Here is a 23,435-nt window from a genome sequence, read left to right on the forward strand (position 1 = left end):
CTTTCTTCCAACTCAGCCTAGCTCAAAAAATGGTCTCTTACCTTGATATGGCTGATATGGCCACCTCAATCCATGACATGGTGACACTGAGCTTTGACTACTGGAATGCACTCTACATTGGTCTCTCATCAAAATTAATTTGGTAACTTCAGTTGGTGCAGAATGCTGCAGCTCAGCTATTATCGGGAGCATTCTGCAGTTACTCCACTGGCTGCCCGTCAGGTACTGGGCTCAATTTAAAGTATTGGCTATCGCATGCAAAGCCCTTCATGGCCTTGGACCCTCATATCTGTGAGATCATTTTTCCCCCTATGGTCTGCCACAACATCTCTGAGGAGGACCTTTTGCAGGTGCCAACCTGCAAGTGGGCCAAATCAACAACTGCCCATATATGTGCCTTCTTCACTAAGACCCCCATGTTGTGGAATGGCCTGCCTGAAGAGGTCAGGAAGGCCCCCACTCTCATGGCTTTCTGCAAACTATTATTCAAGAGGACATTTTTACACAGGCAATAGAGTTGCACTGTACAAAACAATTCACAAAGTTACTTGAATAAATTATTAGGGACTGCGGTCTATACTGCTGTGTATATTTTGCTGCAAATTGTAATTTTGCATCATTTAATGTGTCATGTTAACACTTATGCTTTGTTTCAGTTCTGTTTTTTAGATTTCTGGCTGGTTCTACAACCCAGATCCTATTTTTTGTTTACTGAATGTCCCAACCTGTTGATTGTATCGTCTTATTCTGTGTAATCCACCCTGAGTCCCAGTGAGAAAGGCGGGTTATAAATAATGTAAATAAATTAATTACTGTCAATTAGCCCGAGTAAGAAAAGCAAAATACATCTGTGCTCTGAGAGTACAATGATTTATTAGGATAGTGTGGTATTAATGGTTCATGGGGATGAATGACTCCCCCCATTTTAGGATTGATCTCAATATTTCAATAATTGGTGCTGGATTCTACACATATTCCACAAGCATTAATGCTGGTAAAAGACTGGCAAAAGGAAAACTACAGGAGACAAGTCTCTCCCAAGCATGGAGCCATTCTGTGCTTAGTTAGGCAGATGGCCCTGGCCAGTGTGGAACAAAAGGTTTAGTATAGATCACCTTAGCCAGGATGTCACACTTAGCAGTAGAGACTGGGGGAGCCAAAAGCTAAACTGTATCTCCTCCTTTTGGGTCAGAAAGAAAAGAATAACCCCTGAGAGGGGACTGAGTCCCAAAAAGGGAGATTACAAATCCTCTGGACACAGTGGAGAAGCTCCTCTGTTTGCTCTTCTGCTTGCTAAACCACGAAGGGCTAGCTTTTATACTGGGATTCCATCCTTGATCACATGTCGAAGGAAAATAGAGCGAAACCTCTAAACCAGAGAATTGAAGCAATGGACAATTTTTAAACTGCTGTTAGTGATAGGACGTTTTGGAGGACATTAATTCATAGGGTCACCTTAGGTCAGAGGTGACTTGACAGCACTTAAAACATACACACAACCTCAAGATTTAATAACCTATACTAATAACAACTTGTAGGGTATGTCTAGAGTTAGTGTTGGAATTTTTTTTTGCATTTTCTTTATAAACTTGTTCAGTCTGATGCCTGTACAGATAATGTGTGTGCTTTTTATATGTTTAAATTTTCTTATATTTTGAATCATAGAGTTGGAAGGGACCACCAGGGTCATCTAGTCCAACCCCCTGCACAATTCAGAAAATTCACAACTACCTCTCCCACCCACCCCCAGTGACCCCTACTCCATGCCCAGATGGCCAAGATTCCCTCCCTCTCATGAACTGCCTAGGGTCACAGAATCATCATTACTGACAGATGGCCATCTAGCCTCTGCTTAAAAACCTCCAGGGAAGGAGCACTTACTACCTCTCGAGGAAGTCTGTAACATCGAGGAACTGCTCTAACTGTTAGAAAATTCTTCCTAATGCCTAGATGGAAACTCTTTTGATTTAATTTCAACACATTGGTTCTGGTCAGGCTTGAAGCTTGATTTCTGAACCCATACCATGCCTGATTCAGCCATGCTTTCCAATGAATGGAAAAGTGGAGAGGCCATGGGTGAGCGTGCCATCCCCAAAGTGCAAAGTTGTGAAAGTGTGATAGCTTGCCCCTACGTTAATACAAATGGGAAGATGTGGCAAATAGGCAGAGCCTTTAAACAACAACGCTGTATAATGTGTTCAAAGTACAAATCCTTTTAGTGGGAGATATTCTTTCAGATGTTTTCCATGGCAGCAGTTACTACCTAGAGAGAGTTGGACAACCCCTCTGGAATAAAGAATAAAAGTGGCATACCAGGCAGACGGGGGATAACCATGGAACTCTCTGAGCCCCCAGAACTTGAGGGAATCACTAATGTATATATATTTTCCTGATTCACACAACCATTTTCTCCTGCTATCTTTTGCAACTGATGTGGAGTTTCACATGTCACACTGGAGGCAGCAATTTGGGAACTGCCAAAATGCAACCCAGATAGGGATCAGCACATTGGAGAAACTACGAAATGTTATCCTATGACCCCAGGCAAGCAAAGGCATCTTAACTGGGAAATTCTCTTTAAGCACAGTTAGCTTCTACAAAGCAGATAACATTTGGTGGCAGCTGTTTCCCCCCTTCAAAGGACAAATTCAGAAATAAGTAATAAGCTGCTTATCTAGAACAGAAGTCTTTCAGTAGCTTTTGTGCACACAGTTATTAATGCAGCTCTGTTGCCTGGTCAGTTGTTTATGGGATGAGTCTGCAGAGTTTTCTGTCATTCCTGGCATGGATATCCCAGAGAGTGGTGCATGGATTGTTACCAACACTATTGTTAAGAAGACAGCAATTCCAGGAAAACTAACAACTAGAATTGTCTTCAAGCCTGCACTTTGTGGAGCTGCCCTTGAAGATTGTTTGGATGTGAAATCCAATAATAGCCCATTTAATGAAGATAGTATCACATCTCCATTGCCTTCCTATAGGGACAGGTTGGATGATGATCTTACATGCTGAGGGATGTGATAGATAGATAGATAGATAGATAGTTTATTTGCGGCCCTTGGCCAGATAAAACAAGATACATGGACTAAAATGGTCTTACCGACAAAGGTTTACAGCCCAAGTCTTAAGTCACATAAAAAAAAATAATAAAATAAATAACATCCAATTTACATCTGCCATTTGGACTAAGAGACTACTCTGTGGCAACGAATTTTCATTGCAGCCATACAAAATTTTGCTACCTGAGAGGTGATTGAGGGTTTTATCTCCTTGTAGGAGCTTTTCTATCTTTTCTCTTTCCCTGTCAAGTCCCATTCTCAGTATGAGGGGCTCAATAAACTTAGAACGGGCCATAGTGTAAAAGTTACAGTTCAGGAGAACATGTTCATTGGTTTCTAAATCCCCGGATTTGCAGGGGCATAGTCTCTCTGCCCTAGGTATCTTCTTGAATTCCCCCTCTAACATAGCAGAGGGGGCTGCGCACCTAGCCAAGGTAAAAGCCCTCCTATATTTGTTTATCTCTAAGTAACAAAGATAGGCTGCCGGTGCAAGGATAAATTTGGAGTAGCGGGGAGTCATAAATAGGGGCACTCTTGCTCGATCTACTTGTCGCTCGATATCTTTAACCCTTTGGTTTATAGTTGACTTAGCTTGATCCCACCCTAACTGAAGTAGTGCTAGGGGGGTAAAACCCAGGTTATTTAGTTTGTCTTCAATGGCTATTATCCACTTTGACCTAAAGGTATCACAAAGAATCAGCGGAAGAAGACCCTTGGGGTTGAAATTAATTTTCAGCCAGAGATAAAGCGAGGACAAGACAACCCCCTTGCCTCCACCTTCATCATGCCAGTTTCTAAACGGATCATAGCATTTGATACACATCTTGGCAATTGCAGGGCAGCTCTAAGAAACTTGGATTGCACTCGTTCCATGGGAATAAGACATGAGGGTGGAGAGTCAAGTTGTGTTCCATATAACATTTGTGCTAGAGTTTTTGCCTGAAAAGGTTTAAGGGCGGCTGGAATATAGTGTGCCCCTTTGGTCAGGAGAAAATTTATTATTGAACGGGCTGATGCTGAGGGATGTGTTTCCTACATCCCTACCCCCCTGGCATATCTGCTCTGTCTCTGATGCCAGTGGGCATCCAACAGTGGTGTAACATCTGAATGTAGCTACACTGAATGCACATATGGCCCATATGAGTGGTTGATTCCCAGATTTAATCTAGGTGACTGAATTTGGCCTAATTTGAATGTTACACCATGATGTGGATATCTGATGTGGTTCCCCCAAGGCAGGACAAGCATACCAGGTAGACGGGGATGTAAGATCCTCTGGAATTAATCAGGACAAGAAGCAAGGCTCCATGCACCTCTCCTGTGCAATGTCCATTCACTTTAATGGGTTTTGTTCAGAAAATGGTTCCCAACAGATTGCACCAATGGATTGCGAAGGCATAGCATGACAGCTCTCACCCTCTCCAAATCAGCTGCAATACTATTGAACATTTTCTTCAGTAGCGATAAATGCTACCAAATGCTCATCCCTGGAATTTTATATGAGCAAACACAATACTGTAAGCTGCACAGAAATGTATAAAAATTTGTAAAAAAAAAAAAAAAAGGAAACACATGGCTGAAATGCAAAAGCAAAAGCTGCATAATAGAGAGACTGTAGCAAGATCTATATTAGCTTCTCCACATTATGACTGTTTATTAGAAGTATACAGAAGGGAAGTATCAGGCATGTATGACAGGGATTGACAGGCAAGAAACACATCAATATCTTACTATTAGATAGTCTGGTTTTAGTAGTAGAATTTATATTAGCTTTTTACCCCCCAAGGGGGTCATCTAAGCAATCAAGCACAACTGGAAGTACATACATAGCTAGCAGCCAAGCACTTTCCCACTACAATTGATTTTTGTCTTGAAGTCAATAGGGAATTCTGATTAAACATCGCTTCTTTGATGTGACCCTGGATTCTAGAGTATTACGTTTATGATATCAATGAAAATGACACATAAAATGAAACACTAGTCGTCCTTTTAAGATCTCTTGTAGTGAAGTCATCAGGATATAGTAACTGTAAATAGGCTTAACAAAGGTTTTTCAAAAAAGCTTGGGTTGCCTAGCCCACTCATGTAATTGCAGTTAATGAGAGCAATCTGAGTCATGGAAAGGCAACCGTCCCTAAAAGCTTTGATTCAAGCTATTCACCACAAAGAAGCACTCCTTAATGAGAACAAAAGTATACCTTTCCTCCCATAAGTTTGTCACATGGCAACAATTAAAGGCTCTGCCTATTTGCCACATCTCCCAAAGGTTTGTCTTCTGCTTAAGCTACAGAAAACAGATCGCAGTTCTGAATGTAAACAGAAATATTACGTCCCCCCTGCTTTTTACACCAGTTTGTTCTATCTGCCAAATATCATATTTTCATGCTCAAACGAGGCTGCAAAGAATTTGCAAATATTCCCTGGCAGCCTCAATTTCCAGTCATGCCTTCAGCTCCTCTCCTGAGGAAAGAACATTCCCTTTCACTTCGGAAGAAAGACTTTTGCTGATCCCTTTGTAATAATACTAATGCGTATCAAGTTGGAGAACTCTCTTGATCTTCTTAAGAAGAACAGACTAGAGTAGGATTCTGAGTAGCTCTGCTCACAATTGCTCTCTAAGCTATGATTTGAGAGTTCCCTGGTTCAAAACATCTCTTGGCTATGAACTCACTAAGTGCCTTTAAGTAAGCCACTTACTTGTCACATCAGCTGCCCTTCCCAGTAATATAAGGGTAATAATCCTGGCCTACCTTACAGGGCTGTTGTAAGCATTATAATGTTTGGTGGAAGTACCTTGAATACTGAAAGTGCTATATAAATGCTAAGCTGCATTTATTGCATTGCCTGCTAATAAATGTATGAAAATATATTCAGTTGTTCCTTACAACAACTGTAAAAATATTTTTAATGTAGGGAAATGTAGTAAGACATGTTGAAGGAACAAGTTGTGCTTCAGTTGAACCAAAAACAACAGCAACTAAGATTGGAATAGGAAATCGAAGCAGCCAGACATGTGCTATCAAAAGAGATGATCAGCATAGTCAAATCAGCTCTGAGTATCTGTTTGGCTGGGGAAAGATCAGTACATGGTGCACTTTTTCATAAGCCTCTCTTGCTTCCCATAGACTCTGAATATTATGTACAAAACTGCATAAACAGATAAATAGATTATACAAATAAATAGATAAATAAATAATAACGGGAAATATTAATTTAAATTTAAACAGATATCGGTTCTTGTAGGTTATCCGGGCTGTGGGACTGTGGTCTTGGCATTTTCTTTCCTATTTAGAGTGGATATCAATGGAAAGAAGAAAAGACATTCGGTGGAAGATTCAGACTTTGTGCCCGTGGCTGGGGTTAAGAGACTAAAAATTATAAGGAGGAGGAGTGGGGTTAGGGAGGGGGATGGGTGGGATGGAAGGGAATGAGAAAAGTACGTTATGCAAACAATGTATGTAGAAAAAGAAATATATATTTGAAACTTGTATAAAAAGAAATAATAATAAAAAACAAATGGACAATGTGTGAGAAACCATTAACAGGTATCTAGCTTTAAATATTTAGAGGTGATGTTTCATCAGTTAGCTCTAGTTATCATTGGGACTAAATCAGATCAAGTTCTTCTATATACTGAAGGCTGTCTACACAGTTTGCAGCATGACAAGCAATGCATATGCATTAAGCCTGTGACACATAAAAAATAGATTTCTTTTTACAAGAAATATTGAGGTGAAATGTGATATGTCCAGAGAATTAGCGTATCTGAGTAAATTGCCCATAATCACTTCAACAGTCATTTCATAATGACATATACGCTAGTCTTTGCCTCACTGCAAAGGATGCTGCTTCCACACTGAGGTAGAGAAAGGCACCCTGCTGTGGAAGCAGCAGGGAGTGAGAAGTGGGCAGGGATGGCTTCTGCACACCCCATCCTCATGCTGCTTGCTTCTGTCTCCGCTCCACCCCTCTGTTGTGCTGGTGCAAAAATGCTGACAGTTATGCATTCCCCTCCATGGCCCAGCGACCCCCCCCAAGTGGCCCCTCCGCATCTGAGTCACAATGATGCAAGTCTGTCCATCTGTGTACGAGGAGAAATGCTATTCTGAGAGAAGGAGAATTCCTGCCAAGAATAAATTACCCAGGCACAATGAGAAAAAAGAAAAAAGGGAGAGTTCTTTCAAACCATGATCCACTACAATCTCAGACCGAATTGCATAGCTTTAATCATGGCGCATTAGCATTTCGTATTTCCCCCCATAATTCTTAAGGCACTGTTTTAATTTCTTTCCTTTATTCTCAAGGACCTTGCTCATGTATGTTTAATTCTTTTGTCAGTACAAAAGTGGAGAGAGAGCAGATTATATCCTTTTCAAAGAGATGTATCCCCATTCCTCAGTTCAACTGTTACTATATAGCAAGGCCTTCTTTATTCTTGCCAAGGAAGCCCAGATTAAAACAGACCAACATGACTAGTCCTCTGTATAAACCAAAGAAGAAAATAAGTCCAGAACAGCCTCAAATATTTCATAGAACATAACTTTAGTTGGCGGTAAACATGAACAAATTATAGGTGTTTTATAAATGGCTGTTTCAGTCGCTGTCACCCCTCCGACGACTTTGGGTCTTTGTGTTGATTATGCATGCTGTTTCCAACCATCAGAGGTCACCTTGCTCTCTCCCTGCCTTTCCCTGCATTTTGTCCGCATTTTCAAATTTGAGCTAAAACAGGTCTGTGAAAACACGAGCAAAATGCAAGGAAATGCAGGGGGGAGCGAGGCGACCTCTGACGGTTGGACCTGTTTCCTGTCTCAGCCATAGTCCTGGCAATTGCTTAGGATGGGCAAAAGGAGATACAAACATGCCTATGTAGTTGTCAGGGGCAAAGTTTCACCCCTTCTATCTCCCCCTGGTTGTTCCTGCTAATCATGCCAAAACATATGTCTCTATGGGCCTGACACAAGCAGTTGCCAGGGTGACAGTTAAACCAGGAAATGACCTCACTGGCCATGGCCCCATCACAGCTGATGGGGATGGGGGAACAAGGCTAATGAACTCTGATGAGGGCTGCTGCTAAGAAGCACCCCAGCAAGAAAAGGGAAACAGAGCCGGGGAACCTCTGGGAAGGGTTGGAGCTCAGAGACAGGCATCCCCCAGGGCATCGGCTCACCTGGAATTTTCCCAGTAACTTTAATGGTCAGCCAACCCTTGCTTTATGTTCAGTTGTGTACCCAGAGTAAACCCAGTAATAACCAACTGCAAAATACACAAGCATTATCTTAAACATAAATTGCACCTACATGTGTTATCAGCCTTCCTCCCTCAAAGCACATGAAAGCTAGTTAGCCACGTAGAGGAGGAAGGGAAGGATAAAAATACACACAGGCATGGCTCAGATTTGATGCAGTATGTGTGTCTTGTAACTGAGTATTCATATCAGAGTGCAGAAACCACTGAAGCCTAAGAATCACATGAGTGATGTACAATGAAGTTTCTTTCACTCAACCTGCTCTTGTTGTTTTGGGATCAGATGGATTATCATATGATCTTTAAAAAATGGGGATAATCACTGGGCTGTTCTTTTCTACTTTTACTGTGTTCCACTAAGTACTTTCTGCAAAGCTGAGAGACAGTGTGAGGGACCAATGAGATACCAGAGGTCAGAACAGCAGTCTGGATGGCATGTACTGGATACCTTTTGAATATTCTTATTTCATTGCTTCTGCGAGTATTTATATAGTCCTTAAGCAAGACTCTGGAGAGGCGGCATAAAAACACACGCACACACACACTTGAAATTCAGCACGTGGTTTTTTGTCCACTCTAGGTTCAAACTCTTTACCACATTATTGTGGTGTGGTAGGAACACATGACCTTCCAAAACATTTGATACCAAATTGTAACATTCAGACTGTAATCATAATAATCAAGAATAATCAAAAGTCCTGGCATATGTGAGAGCTACCATGCAGTCACTCCAGATGCTCAGCTGTTTTCTGTGAATTTCCTTTCTTCCTTTAACAGTAGATTTTTTTTAAAAAAAGGCAAGAGAAATGATTGCCAAATGTATGCCAGTTGGCACATTATATCACTACATCTTCAGAATTCACAAATTACTGCTTAAATGCCTAATTATAAGTTTCTGAAAGTGAATTGGGTGATGCACTAATGGGGGAAAACAGTTGTTGCTAAACAATAGCCCATAAAGGCTTCACTTGGATGGCTGTACACTATTTTTTCAACGTCCAGCTAGATAGCTTTTAGTTCATTCAACCAATGGCAAATCATAATCTAAGTAATTTTCTGGTTTCCTGGGCTTTGCACTTGCTACAAAAGGTTACATGTTGACTGCTATCCAGAGTATCTCTCACAAATGATTATCAATATCATAGGATTTTTCTAGTGGAATTGGAGAGAACTGCTTTTGGTAAAGCAGATAAACTATACTATAAGTAGAAAAGTGTTCAATATGTGCAGACATCAGTTAAAGAAGCATTTGGTAGGTCAAATTAAAGACCTTCATCAGAATAACTTCTCATACATACTTGTAGAGAGGATCATTATTTACTAGAATGGATGCTATTCCTCTTAAACAAAGAGTACTTTATGCTCCCATTTAATGACTAGCTTTGGTCAGAACTTTACATTTCTTTTAACGTTAAAATTTTATTTTACTTTAACATAGATTGATCAATCTGTTCATTCCCAAACATACAAAATTTAAGGAGATGTAATGAACGTATTTAACTCACAGGGGGAAAAACCATCAATTTTGTTACTGCATAACACTACTAATTACTGTCTTTGCATCTTTTTAGACTCAGCAGGCAGCCATCCAACAAGGTGGGGCCCAGGAAGGACTGCATCCCCAGTACAATGCCAACCATCGCTTCTCGGCCTTTTGGCTAAGATCAAGTGTAGTATATATAACCATCTGCTAAGCCCATAGCATGGCCAACTGCTGTAGCGATCATTTTGCTGCTCTTATTCCAGCTTAGCTCCTACACCGTTTCAAGTTGCTTGACAGACAGTTGTTTAGCAACACAGTTGTCCTGCTCATGGATATGCAGTGATTCCCCTTGTCTGGCAAAAAGCTGGTGCTCCTGAGCTCAGTGCAACATAAGACTTGAATCCTCATATGGCAGAGGTCTTGGGCATTGCATTAGCATTGCCTCTCCTGAGTGAGCTACAGAAGCAATTGAAAGTTGTGACTGGAATGACCATGTTTCCTTCCCAGTGTATGCACATGGCTAAAGGAGACTAGGTTGCAGACCTAGAGTTGTAGCCACACCTGCAAAGCTCCCTGGAATATGTTCATGCTAAATTCATCCTGGTCACTCCATTATGCTCTTTCCAGTGGATGATGTTGTGTTCCACGCATGGATGCAGTGCCCTAACATCAGGGATATGGCCACTGGCTACATCAGGGTGAGCCAGCGGTCTGTAAGTCCTCCTGTCCTGGGGGGCACTGATGATACACTGCTCTTCAACCATGGTTGTTATGAACTCCATTGCAACTGCTATGCTCTCTGTACCTGGCTGAAGAGTGTTTTTTGTTACTGTTTCCCCTCTGTAGAATGGGCATAAGAGATCAATGAGAAGTGCCAGCATCAGCAATACACTCTTGTTGGGGGTCTTAGGTTTAGGTTGTAGGTTGTTTGATATAAATGATACCCCCCCCCCAACCGAGACAACAGAACTCATTTAGAAACGAATTTCTTAAAAGCACATAACTGGTTCTGAAGGCAGTGCCTCTTTTAAGATGTTGCCCATTACAAAATATTCAGAAATGATCTGAAAAGAGTGTGTGTGTGCCTTTTTCTTTAAAATATGAGTTCATATGTAAATTCACGCATTCAGTCAATCATTAAAACTCACACAATTGATCAGTTAATATTTCTTTATCTAGGAAACAACTAATAAATTACATTTCTCCAGAAAAGTCCTTCTAATGGTCAATGTGGTATAAATTACTATAGTACTGAAACTTATTCAAAAGATTTTGTGGTGTATCGAAAACCATTGACCAGAAATATCCTGTTAGATGAAAGGTTATGCGACTGACATTACATTTGTGTTCTCACTACTGCAGTGATTTTAATCAAACCCACTGAATGACTGTCACAGAAAATCCATGGAAGAAAGTTCACTCAGTTGAATGGCACAGGGGACTGTTCAGTGGCTTGTGCTCCTAATTTGACCAATGTCGAAAGCAGCACTATTCCCAACCCCCACAAACATTACCAGGGCCTCATTACCATACCTCTCTGATAGCTGTGCAAAACTCACTCTGCAGTACTTTTTTAAGAGACTGTAGCTTGTGTCCTGGTACTTCTCCAGATTCTTGTAGCTTCTCCAGCAATTCAATGGCTCTGGCAACATCTGAATATATAAAAATAGGGCAAAAGGTCAGACAGGGACACATTCATATTTATATTCCAGCTAAGTAGGAGTGACTGGAATAATTTGAAATAATTTTAAAATTGCACAGTGAGCTTTTCCCATCCTACAGTGATTTTCATTTTTCTGTCTATAATAACATGATCAAGTTCAGCTTTGCATTTTCAGTTCTTTAAGTATGCATATTGCTTTAGGCTGCAATCTTAAACCTGCCAAATGTATGAGAAGCAGAAAATGTGCACTCAGTTAAGGTATTTTTGGAAGTTTTTACTGAAGCTGATCCTTCAGCTAAGCAAGCAGCCCAGAAGAAGAAGAGTTGGTTTTTATATGCCGACTTTCTCTACCACTTAAGGGAGACTCAAACCAGCTTACAATCACCTTCCTCCCCCCACAACAGACACCCTGTGAGGTAGGTGGGGCTGAGAGAGCTCTAGCAGAGCTGTAACTTGCCTAAGGTCACCCAGCTGGCGTTGCGTGTAGGAGTGGGGAAACAAATCCAGTTCACCAGATTAGCATCTGCCACTCATGTGGAGGAGTGGGGAATCACACCCGGTTCTCCATTTCAGAGTCCACTGCTCTTGATTCACAAGCCAGAAGCTATCTACTGTGGGATACAAGGTCCTTGGCAACCTCCCTTCTTCTCCAGTGACAGTACAAGGAACAAAAACAAACAGGAGTTTTATTGAGCTCCCCCAGGGCTGTATCCATGACCAGCAGGATATGTTCCTTTTAATCCAACAGGTTACAATATGCACAGGTCTGCTTTAAACAATATTCTTGTAAGTGACCATATTCTGTACTCAACACTACCTTACAACCATTCTGAAAAACATCTCCATTTTGATTGGCAATGCTGGATATTCTTCTACTCCTCTCTGACACCATGGGGAGCTCACTCAGGATTTCCTCTTCCTTGCATCTGCTAAGGCATGTTGTAGTGGTTAAGAGTGGTGGTTAGGAGCGTTGGACTCTAATCTTGAGAACCAAGTTTGATTTCCCACTCCTCCCCATGAGCGGCGGGCCCTAATCTGGTGAACTGGGTTGGTTTCCCCACTCCTACACATGAAGCCAGCTGGGTGACCTTGGGCTAGTCACAGCTCTCTTAGAGTTCTCTCAGCCCCACCTACCTCACAGGATGTCTGTTGTGGGGAGGGGAAGGGAAGGTTTGATTCTGCCTTAAGTGGTAGAGAAAGTCAGTATGTAAAAAACAACTCTTCTCCAATGGGGAGATGGTGACAGTACCCAGTTCTGTCTCCTCATCCTTGAAGTCTGCTTTTAGAAGACAAGAGCCTCAAACCCATAGGATTGATTGTCTTTGGATCCTGAATGCTGAGGATTCAATAACACCCACATGACTGCACAAATACTCCATGTCCCTTCCTCCCTCCTTGCAAGATATTCAGGACCTCACTGCTTGGCTGTGCTGTCCTGGCTGCTTCCACAAGGCATTGCTTCAAGCCTGAAAAGGGTCTACTTTGCCCATGTTACCCAAATCAGTGTGCATGTGTCAGGGCTGTAATATGCAAAGGGCCCCCCACCTGCACAGAACAAAACACACATATTTTGGGCACTTATATACTTGGGATCTTAAGCCTCTCTTTACCAAGGTCCAGATTCAGATCAACACTTGGAAAAAAGACTCTTAAACAGAAGAAGTTTTTATTTTGTAAACAGAAAACAACCTAAATTAATGTATGCAATTTGGTAGAGCAAAATGAAAGTTAGAGAATGGAAAATGCAAAACAGCAGATAAAGCATAAAAACCTTTCCCTAGAGAGCCTGCCTACCTAAAGGGGAACAAACCTATAAAAGAGAACAAGGCATACAAGCCTGTTCCTGAAGAGAAGCAAGGGGAGGAGGGGGGTTGTCCGGGGGGTGGGAGAAGCTGCTTTGGTAGCTGAAACTGACAGGGCAGGGGGGCGGGGTAGCAGCAGGTCCATGGAGTAGAGAGTTGAGATGAGGCCGTGAGGCTGGGGTAACAGGATAAGTCCAGAACCGGCTGCAAAAATTGGGGGCTGAGGGATAACTCTTTATATCTTTCCTTGGGAGGAGAAGGGAAAGGGTGTTGCCATTGGAAAGAATGTGGGGATAAAAAAGTGACTTTTCGAAGATGAGCCAGACTGAAATCCTTTGTGTCGAAGAGCAGAGTTTTCCTTTTTACATGGAGAGTGTCTAAAGTGTTCTCTTGAGGTGATTTGGAAATTAGATAAGGCTGGGTATTTGTCATGAATGGGGAAGAGCAGGGGGCTTCCTATCTGGTCACTGAAGTATGGAAGAAGTTATCTGGGAGGAGGCTCTGAGGCCCTTGGGGGAAATGGCCCTTAATTGAATCCCTCTTATGGTGGGTTTATACATGCTTGATAGAGGAGCCATCCTGCATTCCTCTCCTCCTTGGTGTGACTCATTGCCTTTTGATACCATTTTAATTCAGGCTATCTATCACTTCTAGGCCCACAGGTGTATACGTGTACAAATGGGGGTCCTTGAGGGCTGAGGGACTCAGCGGCATCACCCAGTAGCTGAGGAGGTGCCATAACCTTGTTTATGTCCCTGCTGTTCTCCATTTTCTTAGCCCTTGCTCCTTAGATATGGACTATTCATGTTGCACTCTCCCTGGGCTTCTAGTTGGACTTGCCCCAACACCCATGTAGAGGAATTATACTAGTCATGATTTGGATTTGTGAAGTTATGACTCATACTTTATTCTAGGGAAAAAGTCTCTACTGTTCATACTAGATGAAGTTTGTCTACTAGTTATCTTTTTTGTAATCTATGGGCTGCTACACTTTTGGATGTAAAGCCCAGGGGGCCTGTGCAGCACCTTTGGCCAGTTCACGATACAACCATGAGGCTAAAGACTCCAGACCAGCCTAATATCTGCTCTGGGTGAAATGGGGACAAGAATGGGAAGTGGCAGTAACACAGAGATGGCTGTCCATTCTGGGCTATCTAGGATCAGCAGTGAAGAACATCTGTCCCCTGCTGTTCCAATCAACATAAATCTTTAGTCAGAGATAATTTTAAAATGTTGTTTTCCATTTGGAAATACCTTCAGGAATGGAACTGAATAGTGAAATAATATAAGTGTTTATGAGGATCCTGGGGACAGTTCTTCTGTCTTGCACCACTGCATGGCTGACACATAACCTTGTGTTTTGTTTGCAAAATGTAATGTTGAAGAAGAATGTTATGATTCCATTTATAATAAAAGAGTATTGTGGATGCCTTCTTAAGTCCCCAGAACTAAAGCATAATTGTCTGAAATGTTGTAAACTTAAAAGGAGCAAGTCATTCTACTTTAGGGTAAAGGAAATGGAAACTCACTAAAAACAAATACCAAACTAGCTAGCTGATGGACGGAATGATACTGGTCTAAAAACTGCTAGCTAATAGCTTATTTCAGGATAACCCTAGCCAGCACAACTTGTGGTCCACAAACTGCCATTTATTTTTGTGGCCTGCCAGGTGCTTGACAACGCTGTTAGTTTTAAAGTATTATGCCAATAGCTAAAGAAGGTTTTTCAAGATTGGAGAGTTTCTATACATACTAAAATTTTAAATAAGAATTTTATTTACCTTGAAACCTTGCTATCTAACTTTACCAGTACAGCTGGTCCAATAAACAAAACGTAAATCAAATGCCACATACATCTATTTGTCTATTTTTGCAGATATTATTGTTTATTATGTAAATTAGTATATCATCCTACTAATAACTGTCTTGACAGCTTCCTATATTAGTACCATATCTCATGTGAGAATCTCATTTACAGATTCTTCATAGGGACACTTGCTAGGGGAAGAATAATTAATCTTTATTTTTTCTAATTCTATTTAACACTCTATTTTATTTTACTAGTCCCTAATGACTTTCAGCACACCCTGCAATTCATTTTAGCAGTTCTATAAATTATAAAAGAACCAGGACTTTGAGAAAAATTCCCACTTTAAAATTTAATTTGCATGTTTGATTCATATTCTTTAGAATGATATTATTACTGTGAAAAAGCAAAATAGGAAATAGAGAAATTATAGATACACAACAGGATCAAGATTTAATTTTGTTCAAAATGGAGAAAAAAATTAAATATAAATGTGAGAAACATCAGCATTGTGAAAACCAGAAGCTCTGCTCATTTTTCTGTGCACTTCCTAGCTTTGTTCTGATGATTTTCATGTGTGATTCCATTTAAAAAGCATTCTCTTTTGATCCTCATATACAGCAGTAGTCTGCATTTGCCATCTCTTCACCTAACAGATGGTTAGTACTCTAAACAGCAACGATGGGGGATGAGGTGAAACAAATGTCTACATTCAATGCATTTCCCAAAATTGTGACTGGCATTATCAGAACTGACCAAGCTGCCCACCCAGGGAGAGAATGTACAAATTTAAAAATATATAATAATTGATGGGAGCTGCCTCTCTCCACCCCTATCCTCAACTTTTGGATGATGAGGAATTGCTGGATCCTTGCCTTCCTATCTTGCATATTGTGAAGGTTTGATTCCAGAGCTTTAAAGACATGAAAAGTAAAAATGCAGTTTCCCCATATTAGGTAATACAAGCAGGGGACCTGTGAGGGCTTGCAGGGGGCATTTCATTTTCTCTTCTGCCATTATCTATATCTTCCAGTGAAGATATAGATATGTAGCGTGCGTGTATATGTAATGAAGATTAAGCTCCATTATGGCTCTGCTGAGACAGGAGATTATACTTAAATGGTTATTATGCTATGCATCAACAGCTGCTGAATTATTATGGTCAGAGTTTGCTGAATTCTAAATATTCTACTTGCCAATCATAACAAACATGAAAAAATTCAGGCAAAATCCAGGACAGTATTTTGAGTATGGCTCGAAATTATGGCTGACTTCTAAGACCATAATTTCATTGAATTGAATTCTCTAATTTGACACTGGTGTCCTATTAAAAACTGCTGCTTGGAATTATCCATATAGATCCCTCTTGGTCTTCACTTTACTATCTCATATTACAGGTCAGTGTAAGGATACCATGCTGGCAACTGAGGGCAGGGATTAGTAAATTTTCCTTATCCTGGTTTTGCCATTTACAAGTATGTTTTCCTAACTTTTTTTTTTTAATTAATAGGGAGAAAATGCCTGGGGGTCAGGCGGAGAGGATGCATCCGAATCAAAATCAGATTCCTACAATGACAGTCATTCTAACTTGCATTGAAAGCTAGACTATAGAAGAGCTGCAGTGTTCTTTGAAAGGGGAATAATGTTTATAAGACTGTAGTCTTATTCAACTGAGTGGTCAAAGTGCTGTCATCACTATAATCATAAGTGGGATAAGATTTCACCCTGTTTAAATTCTTTCTTTGCTTATATATCACTCTTGGGTTTGTCCATATGGTACAGATTGTTTCATGCTTGGTGATGATCTTGAGATGATCTCACAGGTATGTTGTGACTAGCCCAGGGTTTCCTTCATAATAAACCATCCATTTGTGTATTCAGTATTTGAATACTAGCCCAGTTCATTATACAACACCGTACAACAAGGTACAGAATGTGTTATTACTTATGTTTACATAGAAAATTAAGGTGTATTACATAGGATGGGGATGATACCCTGACTACCATGGTCAGAGAGCACACTTAGCAGCCCCCCCTAACTTCTCAGGCCCTGTGATGCCTCAAGTTGCAGGAGGCTAAAAAGGAAGTGGCCTTGTTCCTAGGCACTCTGACCTACCTTAATCAGCAGGTCTATTCTGTGCCCCTCTGAGAATTCATCAACTTCCAGCATGGTGTAGTGGTTAAGAGTGGTGGTTTGGAGAGGTGGACTCTAATCTGGAGAACTGGGTTTGATTCCCCACTCCTCCACATGAGTGGTAGATTCTAATCTGGTGAACCGGGTTGGTTTCGCCACTCCTACACCTGAAGCCAGTTGGGTGACCTTAGGCAAGTTACAGCTTTGTTAGGGGTTCATCTCCTTCATGAATTCTGATTCTATAATAGGCTTCAACCAAATCCAATTTGGTGAAAATGCGTCCCTCCTTTAGTTGCCCCAGAAGATTTGAAACGGAATTGGGCAAAGACCTGTTTTTTGGGCCCATCGTACCTGTTTCGCGGACAGTTTGCGAGCTCCCGTTAATGCCTCCCAAGTTTTTATGATCGCTCCAAACTTCGAACGGGATTTTAGACCCTTCTAAAAACTGTCTCCACACCCTGAAGGACATGTTTCACCGCGGCAGCCTCCTTTTCCCAGATCGGCCAATTGAGCTGAGATTGCGCAAACTTTTAGAGAAGCACACGGACACAGTTGACCATCCCCCACTCGCTGCAGCAGTGCACCTCCCATGGCTACCTCAGACGCGTCTACTTGGACTACAAACATTTTTTCACCATCGGGGTGCTGCAAAACCGGTTCGGAGGTAAACAGTTGTTTGAGGCTGTCAAAAGCAGTTTGACATTGGGGGGTCCAATTTACTCTGGCCGTAGGCAAGGTGGCCGTGCTTCCCTTTCCTTTAGTTTTCAGGAGGTCTGTGATGGGCAACGAGCCAGATTCTTGTCTAAGAACTCATGGAGCACTGTTCTTTCAGAAGCGCTCATGGGGTAAATTTTGCTTTTTGTTAGTTATCCATCCCCCACCACCCCGATAGCACAGTCTGTCCTGCGGTGGGGGGGTAGCACATCACATTCCTGTACATTAAAGACATCCACAAAGTCCTGATACTGTCCAAATGTCAGCTCTAGTCCCGTGATAATCCCATAAACAGACATCAGCAGACAGGTAGTCTAAAAAGAGTTGATTTATTGGAAAATCCACAGGTTAACAGAAGCTAAGAGTCAAATGGACACTAGTGAAAACTATGGGAACAGTACAGGGCATAAATGGAAGAGCAAAGGGCAAATCGGGGTGGATCTGGATACCATGGCAACCCCCCTCCCAGGAGCTGTCGGGGTGCTAGGAGTCTTCCCATGGGGAGTAGTCTAAACACACTGTTTACAGGATACAGAACTGGCCAAGGCCAGCACCTGGAGAAACCACAACATTCCTTCTCAGACCATGTCTGACAGGTGCACTTATGAAAGAACACACATGTATACTGCCCTTGGTCCCCTAGTAACAGGTGGGGCAGATGTGCTTCTGGATCATTAAACTCAGGGGGTAATCTAGAAATATTACATGTGATTTACTGTGTATCTTTTCAGACAGATAGCTCTGAGATCTATTTAGCTATAAAGTATGGTTTCGTTTAAGTGAAACTAGGGTTCCAGTTTACATCAGAATGTCTCCTCCTCCCAAAATAATGCCTGATTTTGTGTTATATGGGCACTGCTCTAAAAAAACAAGAATCAAACTACCTATGCTAAAGTACAAACTGCATAACAATGAAATCCCAGAACATACCTTTTGTGCAGATATCTTCACATTGTTTCTGCTGTTGCATATACTTAAATCCCCTATATTTTGGTATTTTTATTCAAAGATTGATTGCTTAAAAGCAATTGCACTGAAGCATTATACCAAAAGGGAAGATGGAAAAGAATGAAGAAACATGGCTCAAAAACTAAAAACATTTGTGGTATTGTAAGTCTGGGGATTATTATAATGTTATAGAATTCTGTGACTATCTTATTTTAGATGTTTGTCTTCTGGACTTATTTTATATTCAAGTCTATTTTTTGTTCTTTATCTCTCACTACATTTTGACACATCTACTCCATTCCTACCACTTGAATTCACAGTATGAAAACTGAGTTCATCAATGTAACTTACAACAGTGCAGTGGAAAGCCTTCAAATTTCTTGAGATAGATTTGAGAACTAGACGTATCATTCTCAAAAACTTTGGATTATTTTAAGGTCAAAAGTCCTGCTAATGCCTGAGTGATTTTTGATTAAAACCATCTCAGAGAGTTTCTAATTTGACTTTTTTACAGCTAGCAGCTTTGACCTTGTAGGAATCATTATAGACAGTAGCAATACTGTTTCTGTGATGACAAGTGGTAAGGTATTTTTATGTGCCAAAGGAACTGCAATTCCCAAGCATACAAATGCACTCATGTAAGCAGGAAAAGATGAAATCTGTAATTTGCTTAAACCGTGTTCAACGGGAGCCCATCCATAGGATTGGTATAACATTATTCCCATGTAGTCTATACAATTAATATCTGATTCACATGCTCTTTTAAGGAGAGAGTATACATAATCAAGCTGTAACCTGTATTCAGTTCCAAAAGCAACCTCTCCCTCCTAGAACCTAGTGCAGATAACATCTGGAATGGCTGCTTCCAGCCTTCTAATTCTGTGCTTTTAGTAAGGAAGGATCCTTGGGTACCCTGGTCTTCTGACACAGCCCTTATGCTGAAAAAAAAAGAGAGGCAATGTCCCAAGATAGAAAGCACCATGGAAGCTTGCTGGGTAACCTTGGGCCAGTCACACACTCTCAGCCCTGACTCTGACTAGTACTTAGATGGGAGACCTCCAGGATCCTGACATGGAAGTCAGACAATAGCAAACCACCTCCCAAGGTCTCTTGCCTTGAAAACCCTACAGAGTTGCCATAAATCAGCTGTGACTCTAAGCAGTCGGACTCCTCCTACTGCTAAGGGGTGCCATGATGGCACGGGGACCAAAGCCTGGCATCAGAGCAAAACACTGCTCCATACAAAATGGATGCCCTTCAAAGAGTTTTGGGATCCATCTTGTGTGTTGAGACTGAGCAGGAAGGTGGTTGGCCATTGAACTTTCCCCCTGACCCTAAGGCATTCTCTTGGATCCTGATCTCATCAAGCCTCTCCTATCTTGTTGTTGGAACCCCGGAAAAGCAATCAATGTCTTTGGTTTTCCTGTCAGCTTAGCTCATACCACCCTGGGGACCCATTTTGGGGTATAAATATTGGTCCTTTGGCCATTCATAGTGTGTGTGTGTGTTCTGGATCCATATGTGCACCCCCACTTGTGTGTGGGCTCCTCCTTTTGCTCCTGGAAACACTGGTCATTTTCTTCTTTCTTTCTGCTTTCCCTGGACATCCCTTCAAGACTGGTATCTATCGCCCATCCATGAAACCTTATCCAACATCTGCCCTTTTCTTAGTCAGCTCTTGTACGTTTCGTGTGTGTATGCTCACTGCTTGAGATATATTTCTTGTTTTTATTACTTAATTCTTTAATAACACCCATTTCAACTGTACATCTGTCTGCTCATTTGGGAATTTTTACCCAGGACTATCCTAGTATACATAGGTTATTGATCCCAGTTGCCCCCCTCTCACTCTCTGTCTCCAGCTAATTCCCCCAATTTAAGTGGAGACGGCCTGCTTACAGTAATAGTGACTTGACAGCCAAAAAAAAGGTAAAAGGATGAAGTCTGCATAAGGAACTGTTCAATGCTGTTAAAAAGATGGGATGTTACATTAGGAAGCTATCCTTTTTCTCTGTCTCCCCCATCACACTGTTAACAATTGTTTAACATACTTTTGGGTGTTACAATTACAAGGTCAGTATTAAATATCACTCCATAGATAACTGTAAATTAACAGCCTTCAGATTCCTTTTGAAGAACAGTTCTGTTTTGCTAGAACTCTCTTCAAAGGACTCAAAACATCCCACACTAGGCATAGAAATCTCCCATATAAAGCACAGATATGTTCATATCAACGGTACCTACATATGCAGTGCACTTTTGATTTTAACACTTACTATGGAGTCACTACATACTGCCACTTAATGAATCTGCTGGCACTGGATTGTGGCTAATGATATGTTTCGCTTCTCTTCTTACACTCTGCTTTGCTTCTCTCCACCCTCAGTTTGCCACTTACTATACTCCATCATTCATCCTTGCCCAGTATGTGCCACATGATCTTCTGCCTTGCAAATCCCTTAAACCCATGAACATCTGCAATTCAAACTCCTGGTTAGTTGAATTGCTGCCGTTCCCTTGCTCTGCCATCCCAGCCCCAAGCAAAGCTCATGTTAAATGGCAATGTTTGTAAATTAAATTTTAAATTGTTTAAAATTCCCATTATTTTGGAAATCTGTTCTACGTACCAGGAGTATCCTGCAAGACATTTTTGCAGGTAAGAAGACATATGCTAACAGGAATTAAACAAAGTAATTCCCATGCTTGAATCTTGAATCTCCTCTCAATAAACTAGATTTTAAGCATCTACAACTGTGTGTGTGTAGGGGAGCTCTTCAGGCATGATTTGCTTAATATTATTTTGGAAAGGCACATATCGATTTTAAATGTCATTGTGGTGTTTGTGTAAAAATAGAGCCGTTTCATGTTTGTTGCTACTGGAAATATCAGGGAACAGGGAAAATAACACATGGCTAGCCCCTGGAGAAGGCTTACTACCCAGTTCTACCATCAAGTTAAATTAATTAAACAAGGACAGGTTATAACAGTGTAGTTACAGTGGTATATAAGTGTTGTTATAGCATTGCCAAGTGTCATGTGCATGAAACAACAATAGGAGAAATAATGGATGAATTTGGTGGTATAGAAGGATTAGTTGATTGTTTTAATTTGTATCCTATCTTACCATATAGTAAAACTCTACCTTTCCAGCTAATATAAAGTTAGAGCAGCAAAATAGTTGCCCTAAGTAAATATGCAGGATGTGCAATGGTATGGTATAGCCCTATCTCATTAGATCTTCGAAGCTAAACAGGGTTGAGACTTAAATGGGGGACCACCAAGGAAGGCTCTGCAGAGGAAGGTAATGGCAAACCACCTCTGCTTCTCACTTGCCTTGAAAAACTCTTGATGGGGTCACCGTAAGTTGGTTGCGACTTGACAGCATATGCACACATAAGCCATTTCTGCACTAATTATTTGCAACATTTAATGAAACATCTTATCTTTTTGCGTCTGCATCATTTCCCCTCCATTTGGTCATGGAAACATTTTCCAAGCGTTCAATGTCTGTTGTATCAGCAAACCACAATCTTTCCTTTTTTGCCGTTGCTAGGATGACTTCCTTGAGGTGCGGACATGTTTAAATCGCTATTTATTTCTCCACCCCTCCCATTTCCCCTCCCCATCTCTTCTCCCCCAGCAGCCATTTTCTGGAGAAATATGTGAAATTTTAAGGAATACAGGTTAAGGAATACTGCAGTTCCATGATTTTTCTACAACACCCAACCAAAAACATGATAGGCAGAGAGCACCGAGCATCTAGAAATGTGATCAAACTCTCCCCCCACCCCCGACCTTGTAGCTCGACGGAGATGCTAATGCATGCCAGAGCAACTGAATCCTCTTGCCAATAGTCACAGAGACACCCATACACCGAGAGTGTTGAATTACAGGGTAGTTTCCTTCTCTTGTCCGACATATGTGTTCTGCAGGAGAGTGCTCCTAATTTCCTTGCTTGGCAGTTGTGCAATATCTGCACTCTCGGGGTGGGGGGAGAAGGAGTTCTCCCTTCTCAGCTAGTGCTGCAGTGTGTTCTGCCTTCGTATTAAGGGTTCCCCCCACTCCCTGTCTCTGTTCCCCAAGCTGTAATCTCAAATCTGCCAGGTACACTGCAGGACTTTTGCATGCAGAAATTAAGCTGTGAGCAGTGCAGTTGATAACTGCACGGGATATTCGCGATTGCCAGAAGACTTCCTGCTGTCTTTCTGGGTAGCCTTATGGAGGTCAGTTCAGGCTTTCTTGGGTGTGTATTTTTTTCCAGAAGGGGCTCATTGCAGGGGATCTAAGGCACAGAGGATTGATGGGAATTTCCTTTATTTCACATGTGAGAACTGTAAGATAAGTTTGAAATCACGAGCATCTGCAGGGTCCAGAGGGCCTCTTTTATTTTTGTGACACCCAGCACCAAAAGGAAGGGGGGACGGACTGGCAGGCCTGTGGTCGCTTGCAGCACTTAAAAGATTTGGGATGAGATGGTGAAGAGGAGGGGGAAGCCAGACAATTGAACCTTAGCTGGTGTGCATGTGTAGAAACAAAAAAGGGGGGAAGACAGGGGGCGCCTACGATGTCATGAATGAT

At 41.4% G+C, this 23,435-nt stretch overlaps 1 protein-coding gene across 3 annotated transcripts in view; it reads right to left on the minus strand.

Annotated features, from left to right (window-relative positions):
* LIN7A (lin-7 homolog A, crumbs cell polarity complex component) overlaps positions 1-23,435 on the minus strand; it is a 47,505-nt gene that overhangs the window by 18,451 nt on the left and 5,619 nt on the right. For 2 of the 3 annotated variants that reach the window (XM_056847002.1, XM_056847003.1), the window contains exon 2: positions 11,323-11,441. In XM_056847002.1, the coding sequence (XP_056702980.1) occupies positions 11,323-11,441 (119 nt within the window). The remainder of the gene's footprint in view (positions 1-11,322; positions 11,442-23,435) is intronic. The other variant, XM_056847004.1, reaches the window with a different exon arrangement.

The sequence above is a fragment of the Euleptes europaea genome, chromosome 3 (assembly GCF_029931775.1).
Source record: "Euleptes europaea isolate rEulEur1 chromosome 3, rEulEur1.hap1, whole genome shotgun sequence".
In the NCBI taxonomy this organism is placed as follows: Eukaryota; Metazoa; Chordata; class Lepidosauria; order Squamata; family Sphaerodactylidae; genus Euleptes; species Euleptes europaea.